The sequence below is a fragment of the Podarcis muralis genome, chromosome 16 (genome assembly GCF_964188315.1).
Source record: "Podarcis muralis chromosome 16, rPodMur119.hap1.1, whole genome shotgun sequence".
In the NCBI taxonomy this organism is placed as follows: Eukaryota; Metazoa; Chordata; class Lepidosauria; order Squamata; family Lacertidae; genus Podarcis; species Podarcis muralis.
The window spans coordinates 28,508,844-28,535,313 of record NC_135670.1 but is presented as its reverse complement, the minus strand read 5'-3'; the positions used below and the strand labels follow the sequence as shown (position 1 = coordinate 28,535,313).

The 26,470-nt window shown below is 45.0% G+C and overlaps 2 protein-coding genes across 2 annotated transcripts in view; one reads left to right on the top strand and one right to left on the bottom strand.

The window, feature by feature from the left end:
- Positions 1 to 26,470, bottom strand: part of PI4KA (phosphatidylinositol 4-kinase alpha) — a 93,454-nt gene that overhangs the window by 43,404 nt on the left and 23,580 nt on the right. Inside the window, exons 13-19 of the mRNA XM_028710583.2 lie at positions 24,468 to 24,597; positions 21,862 to 21,991; positions 21,483 to 21,578; positions 20,637 to 20,820; positions 18,172 to 18,275; positions 17,044 to 17,212; positions 16,571 to 16,621 (exon numbers count right to left, since the gene is read on the bottom strand). Coding sequence (XP_028566416.2) covers positions 16,571 to 16,621; positions 17,044 to 17,212; positions 18,172 to 18,275; positions 20,637 to 20,820; positions 21,483 to 21,578; positions 21,862 to 21,991; positions 24,468 to 24,597 — 864 coding nt within the window. The remainder of the gene's footprint in view (positions 1 to 16,570; positions 16,622 to 17,043; positions 17,213 to 18,171; positions 18,276 to 20,636; positions 20,821 to 21,482; positions 21,579 to 21,861; positions 21,992 to 24,467; positions 24,598 to 26,470) is intronic.
- Positions 603 to 12,123, top strand: SERPIND1 (serpin family D member 1). The gene is made up of 5 exons (XM_028710585.2): positions 603 to 687; positions 4,339 to 5,222; positions 7,310 to 7,583; positions 8,286 to 8,430; positions 10,413 to 12,123. Exons 2-5 carry the CDS (start codon positions 4,355 to 4,357, stop codon positions 10,602 to 10,604), a joined length of 1,479 nt encoding a protein of 492 aa, XP_028566418.2. The 5' UTR covers positions 603 to 687; positions 4,339 to 4,354; the 3' UTR covers positions 10,605 to 12,123.

The following is a 26,470-nucleotide window of genomic DNA, read 5'->3' as shown; positions in this document are numbered from 1 at the left end:
GGCTGGGGAGAGACTGTTGATCATAATCCCTCCAGCAGTTTCCCCCCCTCAAAACTGCACTCCCCCGATTCAACTTCTCCCCTGCGTGAGAAAAGAAATGGTGACTGCATGTCACCTCTAATTTTCATTTATTCAACTTGCCATGATGGAGATCAATGCAAAATGATCCATCGCCATGGGGACAACGTGCATTCTGGGGCGACATGAATGTGGAAATGCCATTCCAAAGCTATGCTGAACATTAGGCTGGTTCCTGGTCTTATGAATCATCTCTGGTGGGCTTCATAATGGAACCACTGAAAATGACTCATTACAGCCAAAGAAAATGAAATGGCCTGTGACTCCAGCAGAAGCCAATGGATTACAATGGTTTAGCCTGCTAGATCATTAAGAGCTGTCAAAGACCCCACAATGTGTCACAATGTATGGTAAGGCAAAGATCTTGGGGTTTTTTTGCCCTTGCTTATAAAACTAAAATAAAATGTGAGCACTCAAAAGATCAGAAGATCAATCAGCAGAGGCGGCAAATGAACTAGAGGGATTTTAGCTGACAAGATAAACTTAGAAGTGATTGATTTACAGCCTATTTACTTTAGCGCATACCCATACACCAAAGTTCACAGTCAAACATTTTCGTCCTCTTTATTTGAGTTGCTCTTCAGATCGTACTGTTTGGCGACAGAGGAGGTAAGAAGTATTTCTCTCTTTTGGAGATTAATTAACTCTAAAAAAGTTATTTCTGGACTAAAGGAGTGAGGCAGAACAATGCATGAACCCCCAAAAGAGGCATAGCTTGAAAAGACCAGAAAATACCTGCAACTTTATTAATGGCAATGCTGCTGCAACAGAGGATCAAGCACGTGTTCAAAAACTTACAGCTAAACACACTTACTGAGAAATAAGCTCCATTGGACACAATGGGACTTACTTCTGAGTAAGCATGCATAGGATTGTGCTATAAAGCTGTTGCCCTTCTCTAGTACAGGGGTTGAATGGGTCTGCAGTGAGAGGACATCAGAATATTTGTTCTTCTGCGTCTTAAAAGTATTCTGAAATTCATTCATGTAATAGCTGGTTGTTAGAGGTTGGGCTCTGCTTTCAATTTATTGTTAAAGCGGAGAGGAAAAATCCTCAACAAATGCAGATCCAGAGAAAATAGCGACTGGTTCTGCACAAATGCAAAGGCTTACCAGCTCTCCTCCCAGTGACAACATCCTACACCCCCCGAAATGCCACCCCCCCCAAAAGGTAATGTGGTGAGAGGTATTTGCAGCCCAAGAAACCGCTAGCAGATTGTACCATTCAATTACAATTCCCAACACCATTGTTTGTTTCTCTCTGTGTGTATGTGTGTGTACAAATATGTAGGAAGAGGGAGTTTTGCATACATATACAAATTTCTCTGGAGTATCTACACTTCTCGCCCTTCCTTCTAAGAGCCAATACCAATTCCTCATCTATCTATCTATCTATCTATCTATCTATCTATCTATCTAACCTTTCCATATACCGTATTTACTTGAATTCCATCAAATCTAATGTGCACCTTAATTTTCAAAGCCTTGAAACCAAAAAGGTATTTGCTGTCGGATGTAAACACGCCATCAAATCCAATGTGCACCCTAATTTTCGTAACGTGATTTGGCCAAAAAAGGTGTGCATTACATTCGAGCAAATACGGCATATGCATTCAAGGCAGGTCCAATTAATTTTAACTTCATTACATTTACTTATTACAAATCCCGTTATTTAAACACAGTGAACACTTTCAACAAAATTGGTCATTGAATACTTTATCTACTTCGTGTTGTATCCAGATAACCTTTCCTCAAGTAGACCCACTGAAATCAATGGACCCAAGTTAGCCACATCCATTCATTTCAATAGGTCTACCACATCCATTCATTTCAATAGGTCTACCACATCCATTCATTTCAATAGGACTACCACTGGCTACAAGCATATATGTATTACAGAAAGTTGTTTGCTCACTCTGAATTTGGACATCTCTTAAGATATAACAAAGTTTTGCACAACAGCTCCTGAGATCCAAGGGGCAGCTTTTCATCTATGTTTGGCTAGAACAGGGGTGGCCAACTCCCAAGAGACTGCAATCTACCAAAGTTGTTGAGCTTTTTCTAGGAAGGAAAGCCCTGTTTTGTGAGGTTCAGGTCAAAGTTTTTCAGCTTTCTCTAGGGAGGAGGAAAACCCCATTTTGAGGGGGTGCAGGGCAAAAATGTTGAGCCAGTGATCTACCAATGATCTACCTCAGACGTCCAGTGATCTACCAGTAGATCACGATCTACCTGCTGGACGTGCCGGTGCTAGAACAAGGGTTGGCAAACTAAGGCCCAATCAGCTTCTAAATCTGGCCCGCAGACAAGTCCTGGAATCAGCATGTTTTTACATGAGTAGAATGTGTGCTTTTATTTAAAATGCATTTCTGAGTTATTTGTGGGGCATAGGAATTCATTCTTTTCTCCCCCCCCCCCAAAAAAAAATAGTTCGGCCCCCCACAAGGTCTGAGGGACAGTGGACTGGCCCCCTGTTGAAAAAGTTTGCTGACCCCTGGACTACAACATTTTGAATCCAGATGGCAGACTGAACCTTTCAAAACTGCCCTGATGTTTGGGTTTCTTAGCATTCCCAAGCAATCTCAGGTACAAGGCTGCTAGGATGAAACAGCTATGCCTGCGTTAAATGGAAAACTTTACAACTGCACTCTGTAGGTTCTGTTACAGAACTCCAGTTCTCGATGCATAGATGCTTGGGAAGGTGTGGCCTTCTTCCACCTGGTTTTTGTGTGTGTTGTGAACGGCCAATCCTGCCTCAAGTCAGATGCACACAAGGGATTATGGGTACTGTGCAGTCTCCTAAGATACTAAATGAAATGGACCACCTGCCAGTCCTTTATGGGAACTTTGACCCAAGGCGATAGATATGGGTCACTTCTGATAGAAGCATCTTTGCAACCTTTCTACTGATTAGAGCCTGTGTCTTGGAAGGTTCAGCTTTTGGAAAAGTTAAGAGATTTCTGCAGTATTTTTTTTAAAGATGAATTACAGCTTGCACTAGTGACTTTTAATCCACGGCCTCACTAGGCGTTTGACGTTCCCTTTCATTGTCCCCACCTGCCCCCACCGGCTCAGGTCTCCCTCCCGTCCGATGAGATTGGTGCCTGTTCATGTTTTCCTGGGCGTTGAATCAGCTGTTTGCTTAACTGTGTGCACAGTGTTATATTCTGGGAAACCAACCCCATTTCCAATTTATAAAAAGCATCCATTATTTGTTTTTGCTCATTCAGCAGATGCAAAGTAATTAGCCCTTACTGAGCCTTGGAAGATGTGAATGCTGAATTTCTGGTCTGTTTTTTAAAATAAAATAAAAATGAAAGCTAATATGCAGATGCATCTGTGCATCACCCCATTTCAGTAAAATATGCCTGTAATTACAAGGCGCTGAAGGGCTTCATGTTGATATCTTAGCTCTATTTCAAATCAACTGGATGCCTGCAGTCAAGTCATTGGCTCATTAGTTCAATATATACAATTCGGCCCGACTGGCACCCATTGTTCCCTGAGCTCTCACTGAGCCAGCAGGGTTAGCAACACTGGCAGAATCTCCCCCACCCACGCCCACCAAAATCTAGGCTCCTGATCCCAGGATATCCCATCAATCTCATGTTAAGAAATACCTCTGCCGAAGAACTACTGCAGGTCGGAGGAGGACACACAAAACTGGGCTTAGGGATGGATAAACATGTCAACTTCTGTCCTCCAAGTTCCTCATTTTTACGAAATTAAATTCAGTCCTTCACATTTTCACACCAATTCGTGAGTTTGCTTTCCTAATGAAATTTCATCAGCATTTTAGCGCAATCTTCTCCTAATAAACACGTTTTTGTGTGCAGTTTTGGCTCACACACAAATTTTTTGCAAGCAATTTCCGCTGACAGACTGCATCTTTGTATACAATTTTCACACTTTACCCTAGTATATGCAATTGTGAACTCATTAGTTGGCTGGAGAATTGCAGTGCAAAATATAAAGGAGCGCGAATTTTGAAGGATGTCTGTGTTTTGGTTTGCACATTGCTTTGAAAAGCGAGGATTTGCTGGGTTTGCCTTTAAATACAAACTGAATAGAATGTTCTTCCCTCATCCCTAAGACTGGGCTCGATGGACAAACAGTCTGGTCTGACATAAGCCACCTTTCTAGGTTCCTAGGTTCCTCCCATTGTGCAATCCAATCACAGCCTTCGCATTCCCAATTCCCAAGCAAGCTTCCCAAAAGCTTTCTAGTTCCAGAGTGTCTAACTGTGATGTTTTGAACCTTCCAGTGTCTCGGTTGTGAAGATGAAGCTGCTGCTGTATTCCGCTTTCCTTTCCCTCACAGTAACACTTGCATTGTGTGGAATCAAAGGTTTGCAAGAGCATTTTGAACAACTCGGCGTTCAGTCTCTCAATCCTCGTGGGCTCCACAACAATGGGACTCTTAGCGTGGCCAATCTCTCGCCCGAGTTTCACCAGGAGAATACGGTGACCAACGACTTGAGCACTGAAGGTGAGGAAGAGGAAGACTATCTTGACCTTGAAAATTTGTTCAGGGAAGATTACGACGACGTTGACATAATTGATCCAGATATCACCTCTGAGTTCAAGCAAGGGAATATTCTTAAACTTTTCCAAGGGAAAACCAGAATCCAGCGCCTCAATATCCTCAATGCCAACTTTGCCTTCAACCTTTACCGGAGTCTGAAGGACAAAGCCAACTCCTCAGAGAACATCCTTTTGGCTCCAGTTGGAATTTCCACAGCCATGGCTATGATTTCATTGGGACTGAAAGGTCAGACGCAGGAGGAAGTGTTGGATTCCCTTGGTTTCACCGAGTTTGTCAATGCCAGCTCCAAATATGACATTACGACCATTCACAACCTTTTCCAGAAACTCACTCACCGGCTCTTCAGGAGGAATTTTGGCTACACGCTCAGGTCAGTCAATGACCTTTATATCCAGAAACAATTCCCTGTCCTCAGTGAATTCAAAAACAACATGAAGAGGCACTATTTTGCTGAGGCGCAATTGGCCGACTTCTCAGATCCAACCTTCATCTCGAAAGCCAACCAACGTATTCTGAAGCTCACCAAAGGATTGATAAAGGAAGCTCTGGTGAATGTACCCCCAACCACCATCATGATGGTCCTCAACTGCTTGTACTTTAAAGGTAAAGAAACAAAACGAAGCGATGGCGATTTCACCCAAGTACAAATGCATAAACTAAGAGATTACCAACAGAATCCTAGCAACTACCGTATTTTTCGCGCCATAAGATGCACCAGACCATAAGACGCACCTAGTTTTTGGAGGAGGAAAGCAAGAAAAAAAATATTCTGAATCCCAGAAGCTAAAACAGTAAGAGGGAGCACTGCGCAGCGATCCCTCTTGCTGTTCTGGCTTCTGGGATAGCTGCGCAGCCTGCATTCGTTCCATAAGATGCACACACCTTACTTTTTCGGAGGGAAAAAGTGCGTCTTATAGAGCGAAAAATACGGTACATAAAAAAGAGCGACTAGGCAAGTGATCAGCCTTGGTTTTACAAACTGCAATCCTCTTGTTTTTTAAAAACAGGCAACTGTCGATATTAAATGCAGCATTTCAGCCAGCTTCACAGAAATCATCTCTTAAAACATATCAAGGACATAAACAATCAAAGGTTACATAAGGTTAAAAAGACCAAATACAGCTGCTGTTTCACTGCTCTGATACTGGCACACATTCCAAGCACTAAATGAACTGCCACATACTTTACTTTTTGTATTTCATTCCCATTTAATTCCAACTTTTAACATCCCTCCCCCCCATCATCCCCACATGCATATATACTGAGGATTACACTTCATATATCTGATGAAGCGGACTACGCGAGTCCACAAAAGCTTAGGCCATAATAGTTTTCTTCTTCTTCAAGGTGCCAAAATATACTTAGCTGCTTTTGCTGCAGCAAACTAACACAGTTACCTTCTCTGGAAATTAGCTGCTTATGACTCCACCTTTGATATAGCCAGCAGTGTGTGCAGTTTACTCATTCAGCTGCATTCATCGATCATGAGCAACTATGAGTGGTATCCTCCAGAATACATTTGATAAAAGGTAAAGGGACCCCTGACCATTAGGTCCAGTCGTGACCGACTCTGGGGTTGCGGCGCAAATCTCGCTTTATTGGCCGAGGGAGCCGGCGTACAGCTTCCGGGTCATGTGGCCAGCATGACTAAGCCGCTTCTGGCGAACCAGAGCAGCACACGGAAACGCCGTTTACCTTCCCGTCGGAGCGGTACCTATTTATCTACTTGCACTCTGACATGCTTTCGAACTGCTAGGTTGGTAAGAGCAGGGACTGAGCAACGGGAGCTCACCCCATCACGGGGATTTGAACCGCTGACCTTGTGATTGGCAAGTCCTAGGCTCTGTAGTTTAACCCACAGCGCCACCCATGTCCCAATACATTTGATACGAAGTGCTTAAAGCAAAGGAGCTGGCTGTTCTTTTAAAAAAGGAGGAGCTAATAAACATATCAATTTGTCAGAACGATATCTTAAAAGCCCTGCTGGACCAGATCTTGTGAGCCAAATAGACAAACATGCCTGCTCCCAGTAAGGAGTCCACACCCCTTTTGTCAAGAGTCAGTTTGACTCAGTGTGTCATCTAAACCTAGATTGTGGTTAAGATCAATCCTTAGCTACAGATCATGGTTAAGGAGTAGAGAGACCTTAGGTACAATTCAGGGTTTGGACAACGTTCTAAGCCAAGCCTATCATGCCATGCTGTGCTGAAGGACCAGGGATGAAGCAGTGCAGTCCTGGTTAACCATAGTTTGGGCTCACTGTGATGTGTGAACGAGGCCTTCAGGTCTCGCTTGTGGGATTCCTAGAGGCATTTGGTCACAGTGGTGATCAGAACGCTGGACAGGATGGGCATTTAGGTCTTGTTCACACATCACAGTAAAACAAACTATGGCTTACCAGTTGTTGCTCTCCAGAAACTCGTACTGTCTCTGAGCCTGCAGGCGGGACATAATAATCCCTGCATGAATTGTTCTCCATGTGTTGAAGTCTTTATTTAATCATGTTAATTAGAAAAAGCGTGCCACCTCTCAAAATGCATAGCGGCCTTCCTTGGAAGTGCCAAAGCTGTATGAAATACTGCTTTTGGCTTATATTTTTATATTCAGAAATACCTGAAGCTATGCCAAATCGTAACTCTTTTCCTTCCCAAGCTACATTTTATGTATTGAGTTTTCTTCTGTGTTGACAGGAACCTGGGAAAATAAGTTTCCCGTGGAAATGACACGCAAACACACATTCCGCTTGAACGAGAAAGAGACTGTGAAAGTTTCCATGATGCAGACGAAGGCCAATTTCCTGGCCACTGTAGACCACGAGCTAGATTGCGGGGTGCTCCAGTTGCCATACGTGGGCAACATCAGCATGTTGATTGTACTGCCGTATAAGCCGTCGAGCATGAGGACACTAGAGAAGCAACTGACTCCTCAGCTGGTAGAGAAGTGGCAGGAGAGCATGACTAACAGGTAATTCCTCTACTCAGGGTTTTGTTTCTTTCCTAATGACCTTTTGCTGCATGATGTGAATAGCCTATGTGATATTTGATGCACATCACTGCATCAAACCGTCCAACGCTGTCGTAGCCAAACTGCTGTAACTGGGTTGTATCCAATGTTCAACTTATGCAGAGTAGGCCCATCGAAAATAATGGACATGGCTAACTAGGTATTTTAATTTCAGTGGGTCTACTCTGAGTAAGTTGAACACTGGATACAACAAGTAGATCTACTCTGCGTCTAACTTAGCTGAATAACTTAGCACAGGCTTCGTCAACCTCTGCCCTCCAGATGTTTTTGGCCTACAACTCCCATGATCCCTAGCTAGAAGGACCAGTGGTCAGGGATGATGGGGATTGTAGTCTCAAAACATCTGGAGGGCTGAGGTTGAGGAAACCTGACATAGCACAACTAAACTCAAGTGGAATATGATCTCAAATGGGGTCCATCTAGCCAACAGACTCAATGCTACAGCTCCAAAGGGGATGTTACTAAAAGAGGAGACTAATGTATACCAAAGAACTAGTCACACTGTGCAAGGCAGGCATGCTACAGTATAAATTAAACTGGGTATGACAAGACGCTCCAACACTGCATAACATGGGTTAAGAACTGTTCTGCACCCTTGACTTGAGTCAATTAAAGCCTGTGATGTTGTTTTGTTCTCCCTAGAACAAGAGAAATAATGCTACCTAAATTTAAGCTGGAGAAGAGCTATGACTTGATTGAGTATCTGAAAAAACTGGGAGTAAATGAGCTATTCACCCAAAATGGCAACTATTCTGGGATATCGGAAGAGAGAATCAACATTGAGAAGGTAACTAGCTTTGGCACAACCTGATCATCCTCTCAAGGATGGCATTGCATAACAGACAAAATAAAGCACACTGGAGCAAAACCATCCTCCCCGTCAGCACCTCTCTCTTCGCTCTCTTGCTTCAGAGTGAGCCCAGAGGAAATGTTATTTACGCAGGTAAAGAGAAATTGTTTGGCTCCTCTCACTTGCATCTTCCCTTTTATGCAAACTTGGGCCCAGTGTTGCCTACAGGACCGCCTCTCCTGGTATGTTCCACGGAGGACATTACGGTCTTCAAACCAAAACATCTTGGAGGTCCCGGGCCACAGAGAGGTTAGGCTGGCCTCAACCAGAGCCAGGGCTTTCTTGGCTGTGGCTCCGATCTGGTGGAACGCTCTGTCACAAGAGACTAGGGCCCTGTCGGACTTGACATCTTTCCGCAGGGCCTGCAAGACAGAGCAGTTCCACCAGGCCTTTGGCCAGGGCACAGCCTGAATCCCTCCTTTGGCAATTCTCACAGAACTCTAGCCCAATGGTTGCCATTAATCTGATTTGAACTGATTTTATAATGAAATGATTTTAGAATGTTGTATCATTTTACTGTTGTTAGCCGCTCTGAGCCCGGCTTCAGCTGGGGACGGCGGGATATAAATAAAATTTTATTATTATTACTATTATTAATTCTCAAGAAACCATAAAAAGTGCAGTTCTAAAAGGTTCAGTCTGCCATCTTGATTCAAAATGGCATTCAACTACACCCAAGCATGGATGAAAACCTGCTCCTTCATTTCAGAAACCATCATGCAAAATGTGGTTAGGGCATCTTAAGAGGCGTTCAAATGTAAAGAGAGCAAACAGCTTTCCAAAATATTTGTGGTTGTATACAGCATTAGTCACGCTCAGGGTAGACCTATTGAAATGAATGGGCATAGCTAACTTGGGCCCATTCATCAGAACAAAGGCTAGCTGGATACAACACTGAGTAGATAAAGTATTAATGACCAATTTTGTTGCAGGTGTTCTCTGAGTCTAAATGAAGTCATTGTCCAAGTGCATAGCCAACAAACAAACAAACCTTCCAAAACATGAGACATCCAGACAACCCTGACTTTGTATGTCAGTGGGCAGATACATGAATAGCTGCCCCTCAAGTACCCGGCAGAAGAGAGACTCAAATTTTGGCTGGGTGCTTCCCATCATATTCACATCTTTGGTACCCAGCAGCCCAGAGTCTCCCTAACACAAAGGAAATCCAATTTTACCCACCCAACAAGATTCCAGAGCACCCCTTCATCAGAAATGTGGTACCAATAAGCTGAGGCAGAAGGCAGGAAAGTACTTGAATGGCAACTCATGCCTTGACCTTTAGGAAGCAGGTGAGCCTAGCAAACCGGTGATGGAAAACAGATCCTGGAAAGACCGGTCAGCAGAGAATATTGGATAACAGGCAAGAAATCTGATCTAACAAAGCTGCAGCCCTCCAGATGCTGTTCGACTATCACTCCCAGCATCCCTGACCATCGGCCAGGATGGCCAGGGCTGATAGGAGTCCAAAATCTGGAGGATCAGAATTCTCCATTCCATTAAAGGCATAAGTTCAAATCAGACCTTGTTTAAGGCAACTTGTTGGGCTCTTGGTTATCTGACTGTAGACGACCACCTCAGGAGCCCTGGCTCCCGAACCATCTGCAATCATTCCAATTCATCAGTTTCTAGCCATGATGGTGCCAAAGACTGCTTGGATTGTGACCCATTGTTTTGCAGCAGGCCAAGCTTACCGCCTGCTAAGTTTTTAGAACCCTGCAGGTGTTGGCTGAGAAAGGGGACAACTCAATAACATCCCCAAAGCAGAAGACATGGAAGCCATAGCAATGACTGAGCTAAAGGTTATAGAGATGGTTGTGGCTTGGCCAGGCCTTTGTACAATTAAGGTATCCAAGACATGGTGTTTGGTCTTCTTCTGCATGCTTGTGCTCCATAATTTCCCCCTTCTTTTTTTACAGTTCAATCACCAGGGGACGATTACAGTGAATGAAGAAGGCACGGAGGCAGCATCTGTGACCACAGTAGCCTTCATGCCCCTTTCAGCTCAAATTCGCTTCATTATTGACCGCCCTTTTATCTTTCTCATCTATGAGCACCGCACCAACTGCCTGCTTTTCATGGGCCGAGTCGTCAACCCAAACAAGTTGTAAAAGAAGAGGCGAGCTTTCGAGATAGGTACATCTAGGCAACCTTAATGCGTCTTAAATAGAACCATTTTTATATGCCAATTTAGTGTCTGTGTTAGTCGTAAGTGCTATTGCGTGAAAAATGCAAAGCTACCAAATCGAAACCACAGCGATATATTGTTTAATTACAATCTGTAAGGGAAAATATTGCTGCAAAGTACTAAAAACACCCTGTTCTGTTTCATCCCAAGCTACCTGGAGGTCAGAGGCATTCTCTTTGCATCTTGGAGAACATTTTCATGCCGCCTGAAGGGTGAATAAAAAGTGGCTCCACTGAGCTTCAGAAAGTCAGATTATTAAGAGCAGCAGCTTTTCAGTTACTAAAAAGGGATGCTGTCTATGTTCTTCCCAGTTGGCCAAAGAGATTTTAAACTTTAATTATAAAGGAACCATTGATGTTTGACAAGAGCAATACAAAATACTCATCAGGAATATTGAACTGGGTTTCATTTAAAACTTGGTGAAACAGATGGATGCTACATGAATTCTTTGTGGGTGAGGAAAGAGAATACGCAAAGATCTAGGGGGAAACATGATTCCTCATCAATTTGACTGATGAAAATGCAGAAAGTGGAAGCTGTCCATATACCATCGGGAAGGTCTAACAGTGTAAAGAGAAGAAAAAGTCTTACACTTATGGATGTTGGGATCCAAGACTGAGAGGTGGTAACCCTGAACAAAATATTACAAAATTAAATGTAGCAATAATGGGGGGGGGGGGAGAGTAAAATAGTCGCATCCAGATGAACACAGGAAGCTGCCTTAAACCCAGTTGGTTCATCTAGCCTAGAATTACCGGTACCTACTCTTAACTAGTATTGTCTTCCCTAAGACAGCCATGGGGAACCTCTGTCTGTCCATATCTTCCTGAACTACAACTCCCATAAACCCTGGAAATTGACCACGCTTACTGAGGCTGATGGGAGTTGTAGTTCAGCAGCTTTTGGAGGGCCAAAGGTTTCCCACGCCTCCCCTAAGTTCTCAAACAGAGAAGGAACTGCTGCTCAGAATGCTTTTGAAGTGGCTACGGCAGGGATTTAACATGGGGCCTTCTGCAAGCCATCATGCAGCTGTTCTACTACTAATACTCCTCTCCTATTAAAGTCAGTTTAGGGCTGAACAGAAAGAGCATGAACTCAGCTGCATTATTTGAGGAATCCATATAGGGCAAACAGTATCGTTTTGCAAGAACACAAACACTTACTTTCACTCTGTAACTACGCTACCTGTCTGAAGCAAGAACAAATCTGCACTTTGAACAGCATAGTTGTTGTACTGACATTTATGCAACCCAGAGAGGTCCTAACTAAAGTACAAGCAATCATGTACACATGCAGAGATTGTTCCTATATTATTTTTTAAAGAAGTGTACCCTGGAGTTCTGAGAAGGCTTGATATAAAAAAGTTTCCATGATCTCCGAGAGTATCGACATAATTAGAAAGTTATTTCATATTTAATAAAAGGTTGTGCTGAAATCCTGAATTTGGATGCTGCATGCAGTTTTATTTTCTTTGCCACCAGTGTAAGGTGACTTTTGTACAAGAAAATTCAAGCACCAGCCATTTAAATATAAGCACATTGCCCCACACATTTCAAGTTAAACATGTGCTTTAATCTATCCCACTGAAACCACTGAGGTTTAGATGCTCTACAAGCTATGTTTGTGTGTGCACAAGTTATTATTTTCTTTTCTTGCCTGCTTTTCGATATGCCTGTCTTTATTCAAAGCAAAGATGGTACATGGAAATTTTCAACACTATTGCAGCAACCCAAAGTACCACCTAGAACGATTCTTCCCCCAAAGGCAGGATTTATACAGTGGTGCCTCGCAAGACGAAATTAATCCGTTCCACGAGTCTCCTCGTCTTGCGGTGTTTTCGTCTTGCAAAGCACGGCTATTAGTGGCTTAGCGGCTATTAGCGGCTATTAACGGCTTCGCGGCTTTAAGAAAAAGGAAACAAACTTGCAAGAACTCGCAAGACGTTTCGTCTTGCGAAGCAAGCCCATAGGGAAATTCGTCTTGCGGAACGACTCAAAAAACAGAAAACCCTTTCGTCTAGCGAGTTTTTCGTCTTGCGAGGCATTCGTCTTGCGGGGCACCACTGTATAGAAGTTCTGGATGGCTCCAAACTCTGATTTGAGTCCAAAAGAGCCCTAGGCTCAAGGGGAGACCCCAAATTTCACTGATTCCAGCTGCAGGCACTAAAACCACATTCTAAAGGGCTCAGTTTGGGGCAGCAATTTGTGGAGGTACCAGCAAGAAAGAGGACGGGGGGAGGAAGCCCATCCTGGAAACAGCTGAAAGCCCTATAAGCAAGTACAGTCATACCTCGGAAGTCGAACACGTTGTGGCTCATGTTTTGGTTCCCGAACGCCGCAAACCCAGAAGTGAGTGTTCCGGTTTGCAAACATTCTTTGGAACCCGAATGTCCAACATGGCTTCCATGGCTTCTGATTGGCTGCAGGCGTTTCCTGCAGCCAATCAGAAGCCGCCCCTTGGTTTCCAAACGTTTTGGAAGTCAAACGGACTTCCGGAACGGATTCCGTTCGACTTCCAAGGTACGACTGTACTCATTTCAAAAAAGATTTCACTGTAATCCGAGAAAATGTTTAATAAAAACAATTTTTAAAAAGCATTTAATACATGAAACTTCTGTATCAAAGTAATTTCTATATTTGAGGGTGGGGGAGAATGTGTACCAACTGCACACAAAGATCTGTGTAAATAAGTTTCTATTTTGTTGCATGTGCTAATCAGCTCCCAAACATATTCCTGCATCAAGAGATGAGTTCATACGTTCTACAGAAGAAGACTACATGCTTCCCCATCCCCTTTTGCATAAATCATCTCCCTGCTGGAAAAGCAAGAAGACCTGCAACAAAATGGTGCAGCACAGAGCGCTTGAATTCTGTGTTCCAGGTCACAAGCCATGCCATCTTTTAGGGCACGCTATTGCAATCTCCTATGGTTCACCCCGTGGGTGGCGCTGTGGGTTAAACCACAGAGCCTAGGACTTGCCAATCAGAAGGTCGGCGGTTCAAATCCCCACGACGGGGTGAGCTCCCATTGCTCAGTCCCTGCTCCTGCCAACCTAGCAGTTTGAAAGCCTGTCAAAGTGCAAGTAGATAAATAGGTACTGCTCCGGCGGGAAGGTAAACGGCGTTTCCGTGCACTGCTCTGGTTCGCCAGAAGCGGCTTAGTCGTGCTGGCCACATGACCCGGAAGCTGTACGCCGGCTCCCCTGGCCGGTAAAGCAAGATGAGTGCCACAACCCAGAGTCAGTCACGACTGGACCTAATGGTCAGGTGTCCCTTTACCTTTACCTTTATTCCAATCTCCTATGGTTCACCCACTGCTCCAGACACACTGGATTTTGCAGCCACTCTGTCATCACTGAGCTGCTTTGGGTCCGTCTACCCCTTCAGAAAATCTAGCATTCCTCCCAAGAATGCAGATACCATCCTGTCTTATTTCTCCCTAGCCCTACAACAATCATCCCTCAGCGCCAGAGCTGGGTTTTAGCATGTATCAAGAACGGGGAAGGTGTGGTCCTCCAAATGTTACGGCCAAGGAGGGAATGAGTTGTGGTTCAGCAACATCTGGAGGGCCACAGGTTCCCCATGGCAGGTATATACGATGTTGCGTGTCAAGTGGCCATTTTGAAGAGCACTCCCCGCCCCCTTTCCAGAAACAGATCAATTCCTAGCTAGCTACCTTTTAAAAAAGGCTAAGCAGAAAAGCCCTTGCAATAGGAGCTGGGAACTCTTGATCACCACAAATTGTGCAAGAAAACTAAATATTTGGTTTACAGGCCCTCAATGTAACCATTAACTTCTGTTAGGGCTCATAACAGTATTTACAGAGAGCTTAATGGTTGAAAAAATGCAGATTAGGGGGTCTCAGATCAAACACCATAATGGCCTTGAAGTATATATTTTGAAGTCTTTAGTGTAAACAACATTTTTTTTTCCTGAGGAGGAATTGGTCTTGGCTTGTAGATAGAGAAATTACTGCTTTTCAGAATTCTCGCTGTCTATATACCAGGCTGAATAAAAAGTTCTTTCTCATACAGGAACAAATACAGAGCTAGGCAGGGCTTTTATTTTTACAAAACTGCATGCTTCTTCCTTTGTATAAAAAAGGCTTGCATCCAGTATTTGTCTCCGCACACAGAATACCAACCACCCCATTCCACACACCTGTCCCAATTTTCTCCCCAAGAACCAGGAAGCATTCCACACCCACTGAGAACGCTCACTCCTCACTGATCTCCCCTTAGAGATTTTTTTTCCTCCTAAAGGTTTGTGTTTTTTTGTATTCCCCAAGGCTGCTGATACCTCCCCTCTTGGGAATGCTATGTGATCATATTGATAAGAATGTTCACCCATCTTTAACACTATTGCTATTATTGTGAGCCATTTTGAGCTCAACATTGCTGTTGGAAAAGTGGAATACAAATATGAAATCAAATCAAATGGGTGGCTCCCTTTTTGGCAACAGAGGCAGTAACGCTCACCGCCTCAACTTCGGAAATAGAGGGAACGATTCTAAACCAACTAGGTTTTGTGGCAACTTAATCTGGGTCCAAGGTGAGTGGTCAGGAATGATGGGAGGTGTAGCCCAGCAAGATCTAGAGAACCACAAGTTCCCCACCCATCTTAAAGACTAACAAACCCATTATAGCATAAGCTTTTGTGGACTGTAATACACTACATCAGATGTATGAGTATACACACACACACACACACACACACACACACACACACACACACAGTTGTACCTTGGAAGTCGAATGGAATCCATTCCGGAAGTCCATTTGACTTCCAAAATGTTCGAAAACCAAGGTGTGGCTTCTGATTGGCTGCAGGAAGCTCCTGCAGCCAATCGGAAGCTGCAGAAGCCACGTCGGACGTTCGGGTTCCAAAGAAAGTTCGCAAACCGGAACACTCACTTCCAGGTTTGCGACATTCGGGAGCCAAAACGTTCGAGAACTGAGCTGTTCGAAAACCAAGTTACGACTGTATATACATACAAACGGGCAAAGAATGGTAAACAATGACTTTAGAAGGAAATGAAATGCAGAAAGTATGGATGGGAACAATTATATTATTAACAGTGACAATTAAAAAAAAACACCTATTGATAACACAGATATCCTGGCATCGGTAAGCCAGCACATACCGTATTTTCCGATCTATAAGATGCACCAGACCATAAGACGCACCTAGTTTTAGAGGTGGAGAACAAGGGGGGGAAAAATCTCTCCCACTCTGCGCAACGCCCCTTCAGCAAAGCGGCAGGAGAAAGGGAGCCCCTTCCATTTCTCCTCCCGTTTCACTGAAGGAGCGCTGCGCAGCTCTCGCTCTCTGCACAGTGCCTCTCCAGCGAAGCGAAGTCAGAACAGCAAGAGGGATCTGTGCGCACCGATCCATGTCGCTCTCCTGGCTTCAGCGAAAGCAACAGAAAGCCTCTGGAGCACAGCAGGAGGAGCAATCCTGCTGTGCTCCGGAGGCTCTGCGTGGCTATCCCTGAAGCCAGGAGAGTGAGAGGGATCAGTGCACACCGATCCCGCTCGCTCTCCTGGCTTCAGGGATAGCTGCGCAGCCTGCATTCGCTCCATAAGACACACACACATTTCCCCTTACTTTTTAGAAGGGGAAAAGTGTGTCTTATAGAGCGAAAAATACGGTACACACACACAAAACTATATTTTTTTCAGTTCACAAGACTGAACTATATTAAACAGTTTCACAAGTTTCAATGAAAACATGTTCTTAAACAGATGGTCGCTGTCTTGTACTTTTAGTGGGGGGGGGGGGATCAATCACCGTTCTACATATTTCTCCATTCAGATTTCCCCAAAATATCCAGCTTCCAAGCACGGTGCCCTGCTCCAAGAAGTAAATGACCTGGGTTTAAAACACTCACCACAGCAATAACAGGAATCAGAACTCCCAGGTTCCCTGCACTGCTAGATGCCTAAGGAAGAAAAAAGAAAGAAAGAAGGGGGGAGGGGAAGAGATGTCAGAAAAGCTGCAAGGGAAAAAATAGAAATTCCCATAACAATGACAGAAAAGCAACTACAAGGTCATGAGTAGAGGCTGGCACATGGGCATTCAAGGAAGCCGCTGGCTGCTCAATCAGATCTCATTTCCCCTTGTAATTAAATTCGTTACTGGTAGTAAGATCTGTTTAAGCTGCTTTAGCTTCTAAAACAAACAAAATGGCTTGACCCAGTAAAATAGCATACCTATGGTTAATGAGACAGCTCTGTCCCACTTAAGAGCACACAAAACAGCCTACAGCAAGTCAGCCCAGTACTGTATGGCCGATTCTGACTGCGTTTAGAGCTAATAGCTTTTATTCTGAATGGCTGCAAGAAGCTTCACTTCACGTCCTACCTTTAGCGCTGGGCCTTTTTCACTTGCCCTTTCACTGGCTCTCTTCCCTTCGAGCCCGAGTTGTACAAACAGTTCCAGCAAGTTCATCAGCAATTCGTCCACAAGGTGTTCATCTTGGATGTTTGCAGCTATGTTTGCGAGGGCATTAATAACAGCTAAGGAACAGTGCCTGGTGGGAAGGGGGGTGACGGAAAACGGCAGAATCAGTAAGAGAATCAGCCCTTTGTTTAAATACAGTGGTACCTCGGGTTACATACGCTTCAGGTTACATACGCTTCAGGTTACAGACTCCGCTAACCCAGAAATAGTGCTTCGGGTTAAAAACTTTGCTTCAGGATGAGAACAGAAATTGTGCTCCAGCGGCACGGCAGCAGCAGGAGGCCCCATTAGCTAAGGTGGTGCTTCAGGTTAAGAACAGTTTCAGGTTAAGAACGGACCTCCGGAACGAATTAAGTACTTAACCCGAGGTACCACTGTAGTTCCCATTTTCATCCACAGCAGAAGTGAGAAGAGACAGAGCGCATGGAAAGCGCTGAGCCAGATGTTCTAATGTTTTAGATGTTATTTTTAATTGTACTGTTTTAACTTTTTGAGTTTGTTGCCCTTGGTCCTTTGGGAGGAAGGACAGGCTATAATAAATTTGGATTCATAAGTAAATAATAATAAACAAACAAGAATGTTGTAAGAATGAACCATAAGAATACCGTGTATTCACAGATCAGTTAGAATCTGATGCCTTGCTGCAGGGCTAGCCAACATGATGCCCTCCAGATGCTCCTGGACTACAATTCCCATGAACCCTGACTACGGACCATGCTGGCTGAGGCTAATGGGAGTTGTAGTCCAACAACATCTGGAAGACACCATATTGGATAAACCTGCTTTACCACATAAAAGTTGCATCCGACTAAGTTATACTTGGTGTGGAACTGTTAAAATTAATCAATGTCAGTCACATCCATTAATCTCAGTGGTCTCCTCTGAGTAGGACTAATAGACGTGTCAGATGCTTGATAGGAAAATTAAACACCAATGCCTTTGAGAGGAATCCACAGACTTTAATGAGGCAACAATGCTTTCTTTAAAAAAAAAAAATTCCAATGAGCCAGCAAGCAAAATAAAGATTACCTATATCCATGATCCTTGTAGTCTTTCGTCGCAGAGTATACAATTGAGCTAGCTTTAACACTGATCTGCTGAAACAGATTCCATACCTCCTGGTAAATATATTGCTGAATGGAAATAAAAAGATAAAATTAGCACCAAGTACAGAAACCTACAACAACAAAAACCCAAAACCTTCACAAACAGAAAGGCACTTTGGCACAACTAATAAATTTTGAATACTGTATCAAAACACACAGAGAGCACTCAGAAGAAGCACAAGGTTGTGGGCCAGAGTATGGCCTTTTTAATCCCTCATTGCTCTTCACAGAGAGAAGGGACTTGGGGGATACAGGCCATCAGGTCTGCTCCTGGAGACAAAGGACTCCCATTGGAGCAAGTCTCCTGCTGCGGCTGGAGCTATTCATGTCCTGAAAAGCCAGCGTTCCAAAGACTTTGGGCAGAACTAGACATTGCATTAGCAAACATGAGAGCTCAACCGTGTGTCCGTCAAGACAGTGGGAATAAGAGGTGAACGTACTTGCAGGGAAAGCTCTCGAGTTCACTGCTTCTCCCTACAAGTGCTGCTCTGCCCCCTGCCCCCCAAAGCCAGGCTCACTTCTACTTCGGCAGCTTAGCTGTGGGACTGAACCACTTAAAACTGTTGCAGGGGCAGGGGGATTGCAAGGGGAAATTGGTGTGTAGGGGAAGGAATAAGCACCACTAAAGGGTAAAGGGACCCCTGACCATTAGGTCCAGTCGTGGCTGACTCTGGGGTTGCGGCGCTCATCTCGCTTTATTGGCCGAGGGAGCCGGCATACAGCTTCTGGGTCATGTGGCCAGCATGACTAAGTCACTTCTGGCGAACCAGAGCAGCGCATGGAAACGCCGTTTACCTTCCCGCCAGAGCGGTATCTATTTATCTACTTGCACTTTGACGTGCTTTCGAACTGCTATGCTGGCAGGAGCAGGGACTGAGCAACAGGAGCTCACCCTATTGCGGGGATTCGAACCGCCGACCTTCTGATCGGCAAGTCCTAGGCTCTGTGGTTTAACCCACAGCGCCACCCGCGTCCCTATAAGCACCAGTAATTCTCTGCAAGGATTACAAAATAATACAGGCTTTTCCTTGGATCACCTAGCTTCTTTCTCCTGACCCGTTATCTGTCCCTTCTGTAGCCTACCCCTGGCACCGATACCCAGGTTCCCATCACCTGTTGCCACCCAGCACATGCCCATGTGTGTACAATCAAGGTTCAGAAGGCCTCGCCCAGTACCCAATGGGCCCAACCTGCCAAAACAGGGTAGGGAGCCAGCTTACAACTCCCATTCTAATTTTTATCCTTTTTCGCATTTGTATGCTGCCCCATAGAGGGACGTGGGTGGCGCTGTAGGTTAAACCACAGAGCCTAGGACTTGCCGATCAGAAGGTCGGCAGTTTGAATCCCCGCGATGGGGTGAGCTCCCTTTGCTCGGTCCCTGTTCCTGCCAACCTAGCAGTTTGAAAGCACATCAAAGTGCAAGTAGATAAATAGGTACCACTCCGGCGGGAATGTAAACGGCGTTTCCGTGTGCTGCTCTGGTTCGCCAGAAGCGGCTTAGTCATGCTGGCCACATGACCTGGAAGCTGTACGCCGGCTCCCTTGGCCAATAAAGCGAGATGAGTGCCACAACCCCAGAGTCAGCCACGACTGGACCTAATGGTCAGGGGTCCCTTTACCTTTACCTTTTTATGCTACCCCACAACATAAAATGTTCTCTGGGTGGCTTGCAGTAAGTAAGTAAAACACAATTTACATTAATTAATGAATTGATTTCATAAAATTTAGGCACCTCTTGACTGTAAGAGAACTCACAAGTAGTTTACAAAAAGATAAATACAAAACGGGACATAAAATCAAAAGCTACATAAAAACATAGTCCTAATCCGAAAAGACCCATTGAAATTAATGAACCTAACTATCTTAGGTCTGTTAATTTTAATTGGTCTACACTGACTAGGATTTTGTTGGATATGGCTCCCTTTTACAATATCTCTGGTGGGTGAGAAGAGAGATCATGTTCAGAAAGAAGCTACACAGACAAAGCACACAAAATATATGCAGCTGCAGCATTTATAAAACAGGGTTTTGTGAGCTTTTAGTCACAAAGGACATTGCACCCCCAGGGCAACAGACTACAGGCTCTGTCACGCTTTTGCAATTTTCGGGTGTGATTCAATCACCCACTAGCAAATTCAGGTTGTGCAATTATAGTGGATCTGGCGCTCTTGAACAGCAAACTCACTTCCTCCAAAAAAGATGCACTGGAGAGGGTGAGGTAACACTGGCTTTGATGCAACATTATCTAATCTCCCCACAAATGTGAATGAATGCTCCTTAAATAGCCAACGTCATCTAGTCTCCTTGCAAATAAACCGACAGGCTACCCAGAAGCATCCATGCATCAGTTGCCATTGACGGCTCCCCAGCCAGTTCGTATCTTCTTACATTTCCAGTGATAACTAAGCATCCCAGTTGGTCAATGATGAGCACATCGAGAGGAGAAGGCGGCTGGCAGAACTTCTGCTGCAGGATCTGAAGAATCGGCTCCATCACCTTTGGCGTGTCCCTCAGGGCTACTGCAATGTGCCCCAATGCACGTATTGTGTGGTCTGGAATTAGATGGGCCTCCCTAAAACAGACCAGTAAAAAATGTGTTTGTATCACCGTAAGAAATGCACGTCTCCTCCCCCTACTGGTGATCTAAAGAGGCAAATTAAGGGAGAAAAAAATAAATGCCTAACGATGAAGTTATTATGCCTGACGTGCACAAGTTGCAGATCTCTTGCAGAAGCTCGTAAGATGTGCCAGATTCAGTTCATCAGGCTTTACAAAGACACAGGAGCATGTGTAAGAAATTTCTGCACCTTTTAAGGCAATGGTAGGGGAAAGGAAGGGGACGCGGGTGGCGCTGTGGGTAAAAGCCTCAGCGCCTAGGGCTTGCCGATCGAAAGGTCGGCGGTTCGAATCCCCGCGGCGGGGTGCGCTCCCGTTGCTTGGTCCCAGCGCCTGCCAACCTAGCAGTTCGAAAGCACCCCCGGGTGCAAGTAGATAAATAGGGACCGCTTACTGGCGGGAAGATAAACGGAGTTTCCCTGTGCTGCGCTGGCTCACCAGATGCAGCTTTGTCACGCTGGCCACATGACCCGGAAGTGTCTGCGGACAGCGCTGGCCCCCGGCCTCTTAAGTGAGATGGGCGCACAACCCTAGAGTCTGTCAAGACTGGCCCGTACAGGCAGGGGTACCTTTACCTTTAGGGGAAAGGAGTATCCAAATTGCACGCAAACAACTTACTTGTCACTCTCCTGCGAGATGTACAGGCGGTTTGACAAACTAGCTAAGAAGGCTTCAACAATTACCGAGTCTATCGTCAGCCCAGCTTTCAGACACCTGCAAGAAGCGGTAAACATAAGCCAGAATGTATTTGGGGTGTAATAAAACAGAAAAGTGGACCCCATTCAACGCCAAAGTCTGGTGCCCTCCCCACAAATTAGCAGGCCCAAATAACTCTCTCAAAATCTATACTTCACTTATTATTATTAATTAACAACAACAACAATTTATTATTTATACCCTGCCCATCTGGCTGGGTTTCCCCCGCCACTCTTCACAACAGAATCTGCTTTCTGACCATGTCTGGAAGACAAATCTATGTCTAAAGCCCAGTTCATACCTGCAGATGTTATCGATCGCAATATCCCGCAGCTGTTCATACATGGAGGTCTGACTCTTCTTGCCAGACATTACACTTACAGTGGACTCGGCATGCTCATTTGTTATGCTGATCTTGATGTCATTGCCTCCTAACAGAACAACAGCAACAACAAAAGGATACGATAAAATGCTTTGATGGAGCTTTGGTGTGTCTGTAGAACGGCAACTTCCGAGTTAATTGTGAAAGGCAGCTATGGATCAAAAGGTTTCCCTAAGCCAGTAGTTCCCAAACTTTTTTCCCCCTACTTGAAAACGACTGAGCGTCTTGGCAGACCACTGGCTGATCTTTCTGCTTGTTGCAGCAACCGTAACACACTGTACTAGATGCTGTCAAGTTTCTAATTCTATTTTAATTGCTTCTTATTTTTCTCATATATCATAGAATTGTAGAGTTGGAAGAAGCCACGAGAGTCATGTAGTCCAACCCTTTGCAATGCAGGAATCTTTTGCCCAATGTGGGGCTCAAACCCACAACCCTGAGATTAAGAGTCTCGTGCTCTACTGACTGAGCTATCCCAGAGAATTGCATATACAGTGGTACCTCGGGTTACATACACTTCAGGTTACATACGCTTCAGGTTACAGACTCCGCTAACCCAGAAATAGTACCTCGGGTTAAGAACTTTGCTTCAGGATGAGAACAGAAATTGTGCTCCGGCAGCACAGCAGCAGCTGGAGGCCCCATTAGCTAAAGTGGTGCTTCAGGTTAAGAACAGTTTCAGGTTAAGTACGGACCTCCGGAACGAATTAAGTACTTAACCCGAGGTACCACTGTATTGTGCTTTATTTTAAGTATACAGTGGTACCTCGGGATGCGAACGGGATCCATTCCGGAGTCCCGTTCTCATCCCGAACAGAACGTAAGATGCAACTGCGTGTCTGTGCGGGTTGCGTTTCGCCGCTTCCGCGCATGACGTCATTTTGACCGTCTGCACATGTGCAAGCGGCGAAACCCGGAAGTAACATGCTCCATTACTTCCGCGTCGCCACGGAGCGCAACCCAAAAATACTTATCCTGAAGCGTATTTATCCCAAGGTATGACTGTATATTAAAAGAAGCAATGGAAATACAGTTAAAATCATTGTGAATGTTTAATGCAATTCACGTGCAGCTTCCCATTTTCAAACACACATCTATTCCTCTTGCATTGCTGGGGGTTGGACCAGATGATTCTCAGGCTCCCTTCCAATTCTATGATTCTATGATCCAAAAAATGGTGGACCACCTGCCACAGACCACAGTTTAGGAGCCCCTGCCCTAATTACATAGCTCACATGGCTAGAGATGAAATTTCCACAGCTGCACCCTTAAGGACTTCCCCTGGTGCAACAAAGCCTCCCCCCCCCCCGAGCTCCCTGTTTCCTTCCTCATGGGGTAGTGAAGGTGGTTCTGTCCCCCAAAAGCACATAGAGCTGAAGGAGGAAGCTGGAAGACCAACATTCCTTCCCACTTCCTCTTATGTGCATCCGAAGGTTCAGACTGGGACTTGAGCAGCTGAACAGAGAGCAGAGCAACCAAGATGGTAGGAGGGAAAGGAGGGGTATCTGGGAGACTGAGGGGAAGAAAATGGAACAAACAGAGGGTGAGGCAGGGGGAAGAGTGAGGAGCTGCAGGAGTCAGGAGGAGAAGAGACTGGAGAGAGAGGGAGGGAGAAACAGAGAGGTCTAATGAAAAGGATCCTCTTGAAACTGCATGGTTGGCGGGGGGGGGGAGATGTTTTCCCTCCCTCAAACACCAGTAAAAATCACAAATCAGATGCTTTCCAGCACTGCTGTGGCACCAAAAACATCAGAACAGAGCTATGAATCCTCGGGGTTGTTTTATTTTTAAAGAAGGGAGTCCCGCAAGCCGCTATCAAATCAAAGTGCCTTTGTGCCCACAGATATGTTCAGAGATAGAATAATGACAAAACCACCAGTCAATGTAAAATTAACCAAGGTCCATGCCTCGGCTCTATGTCTGTGGTGCCGGCAAGCACTGGACCTGTGATTTTTACTTTGTGATCTGCCAAATGAAGATTTAACTTCATTGTGGGGTGTGTTTTTTTGCAGACCCCTTGCAAATTTAAGCAAATGTGCTAATTCTCCTGGAACCAACCTTTATCCAAACCTTACAGAAAAGCCTCTGTGTTAAAAATAAAAAATATTTTTTCCGGGGGTGGGGAGAACACAAATGGTGGTGGTGCCCAGAAAACTCTCTCAGCATTCCAAATGTTCCCATGGGCTCAAAAAGGTTGGCAACCCTTGGGATAGAGGGTTTTGAAGGAGAACCGAAGGCACTCAAGTTAAAAAATCCCAGCTCAGTCATGAAGTGGGCCAGCCACCACCTCTCAGATTAACTTTTCCCGCATAGTTGTTGCAAGGACAAATGGAAAGAGGGAATGCCATATATGCCGCCAGTTCCGTGAATGAAAGGCGGGATAAAAATGCAGTTAGGATATTCATCAATGTAACTTCAACTAGCACTACCAATAAAAAGAGATAAAAAGAGAGGCAGGCAGACACAACGAATTAGATCAGCTTATCACAGAAGAGGCCATACCGCAATTAAAAAAAACATAATACCAGTATTATATTGGTTGTGGTACTTGTAAAGTTTCACCAGGACTGGAGAAGGGATCACGAGAAAGTCTCTCAAGGATGGAGTCACCGAGTGAACCACCACAGGAAAACGCTCACACAAGCGGCCTAGACCCTAAGAGAAAGATATTTATATTATTTAGTTAATCGTTCAGTTTAGAGTTATTCGTTCAGTTTATATCCCACCCTTCCTCCCGGAGGAGCCCAGTTTAGCAAGCACATCAGCAACAATAATACAGTGGTACCTTGGGTTACATACGCTTCAGGTTACAGACTCCGCTAACCCAGAAATAGTACCTCGGGTTAAGAACTTTGCTTCAGGATGAGAACAGAAATCGTGCTCCAGCGGAGTGGCAGCAGCAGGAGACCCCATTAGCTAAAGCGGTGCTTCAGGTTAAGAACAGTTTCAGGTTAAGAACAGAGCTCCGGATCAAATTAAGTGCTTAACCTGAGGTACCACTGTAATTTTAGAATCCTAAGAATGGTCCCCTCAGCTAGTGATTTCAGGGTTGCCAGGAACAATATTTTTTACTCAACAGATGCCTGGGTAAACAGGTATTTTTAAAAAAAATTCATTCTAAAAGTCAATAATGGGGCACCTTGCCGAGGAGGGCACTCCACAAACAGGACATCACTACCAAGAAGGCCCTGTCACTGGTCAACACCAAGCAGGCAGCCTGCAATGGTGGCACACCCAAGGCATCAAATTCTGATAGGAGCATCTAAGATACAGTGGTATCTCAGTACTCGAATGGTTTGGCTCCTGAACAAATGGGCTCCTAAACGCCACAACCCTGGAAGTGTTCCGGTTTGTGAATGTTTTTCGGAAGCCAAACGTCCAATGCGGCTTCTGCTTGAGTGCAAGAAGCTCCTGCAGCCGATTGGAAGCCGTGCCTTGTTTTTCGAACGGTTTCAGGAGTTGAACGGACTGCCGGAACGAATTATGTTCGAGAACCAAGGTACCACTGTATTGGGGAAGGCACTCTTTTAGGTACTTGGGTCCCAAGCCATTTTGGGTTTCATATGCTAGTAAGGTAAAGGTAAAGGGACCCCTGACCATTAGGTCCAGTCGTGGCTGACTCTGGGGTTGCGGTGCTCATCTCGCTTTATTGACCAAGGGAGCCGGCGTACAGTGAACCAGAGCAGCGCACGGAAACGCCGTTTACCTTCCCGCCAGAGCAGTACCTATTTTATCTACTTGCACTTTCACGTGCTTTCAAACTGCTACTCATATGCTAGTACTAACACCTTGAATTATGCCTGACAGCTCACGGCTTTATCAAATGCTGTTTAATCGTTAACATTTCTAAGTGGTGTCTAATATTGCACAGCAGAAGGCGGCGTGCAACCATGTGACACTGACAAATGTGTGCAAAATTCCACACATCTTTTCCCTGACCTTAAAAGTGAGGATCACTGCAATGCAGGGGTACTATAAGGATACATCATTATGTACAGAAGAATCTCAGCACTGTACCACCACTGAATAATTTATCTGGAAGGGGTTTGGCTATTGTGTCTGAACCAGTCCAGGGTCTATACCAGGGAGGGGGAACCTAGGACCCTCCAGGTGATGTTGGACAACAACTCCCATCATCCCTGACCATTGGGCATGTGGTATGGGGGGTGATGGGAACTGTAGTCTCAGTAACATGCAGGAGGACCACAAGTTCTTATCATAGTTCCCAATCATAGTAGTGGAAAGTTCCCAATCATAGTAGTGGAAATAAGAGCTTAAAGGTAAAGGTACCCCTGACTCTGGGGTTGCGGCGCTCATCTCGCTTTATTGGCCGAGGGAGCCGGCGTACAGCTTCCGGGTCATGTGGCCAGCATGACTAAGCCGCTTCTGGCGAACCAGAGCAGCGCATGGAAACACCCTTTACCTTCCCGCCGGAGCGGTACCTATTTATCTGCTTGCACTGGCGTGCTTTCGAATTGCTAAGTTGGCAGGAGCAGGGACCGAGCAACGGGAGCTCACCCCCGTCGCA

Excerpts from the sequence above, each read along its gene's own strand:
- SERPIND1 (XM_028710585.2), top strand. The coding sequence starts at position 4,355 with ATGAAGCTGCTGCTGTATTCCGCTTTCCTTTCCCTCACAGTAACACTT. Across the intron at positions 7,584-8,285 it reads CAGGAGAGCATGACTAACAG|AACAAGAGAAATAATGCTAC; the intron begins GTAATTCCTCTA and ends TGTTCTCCCTAG. Across the intron at positions 8,431-10,412 it reads AGAGAATCAACATTGAGAAG|TTCAATCACCAGGGGACGAT; the intron begins GTAACTAGCTTT and ends CTTTTTTTACAG.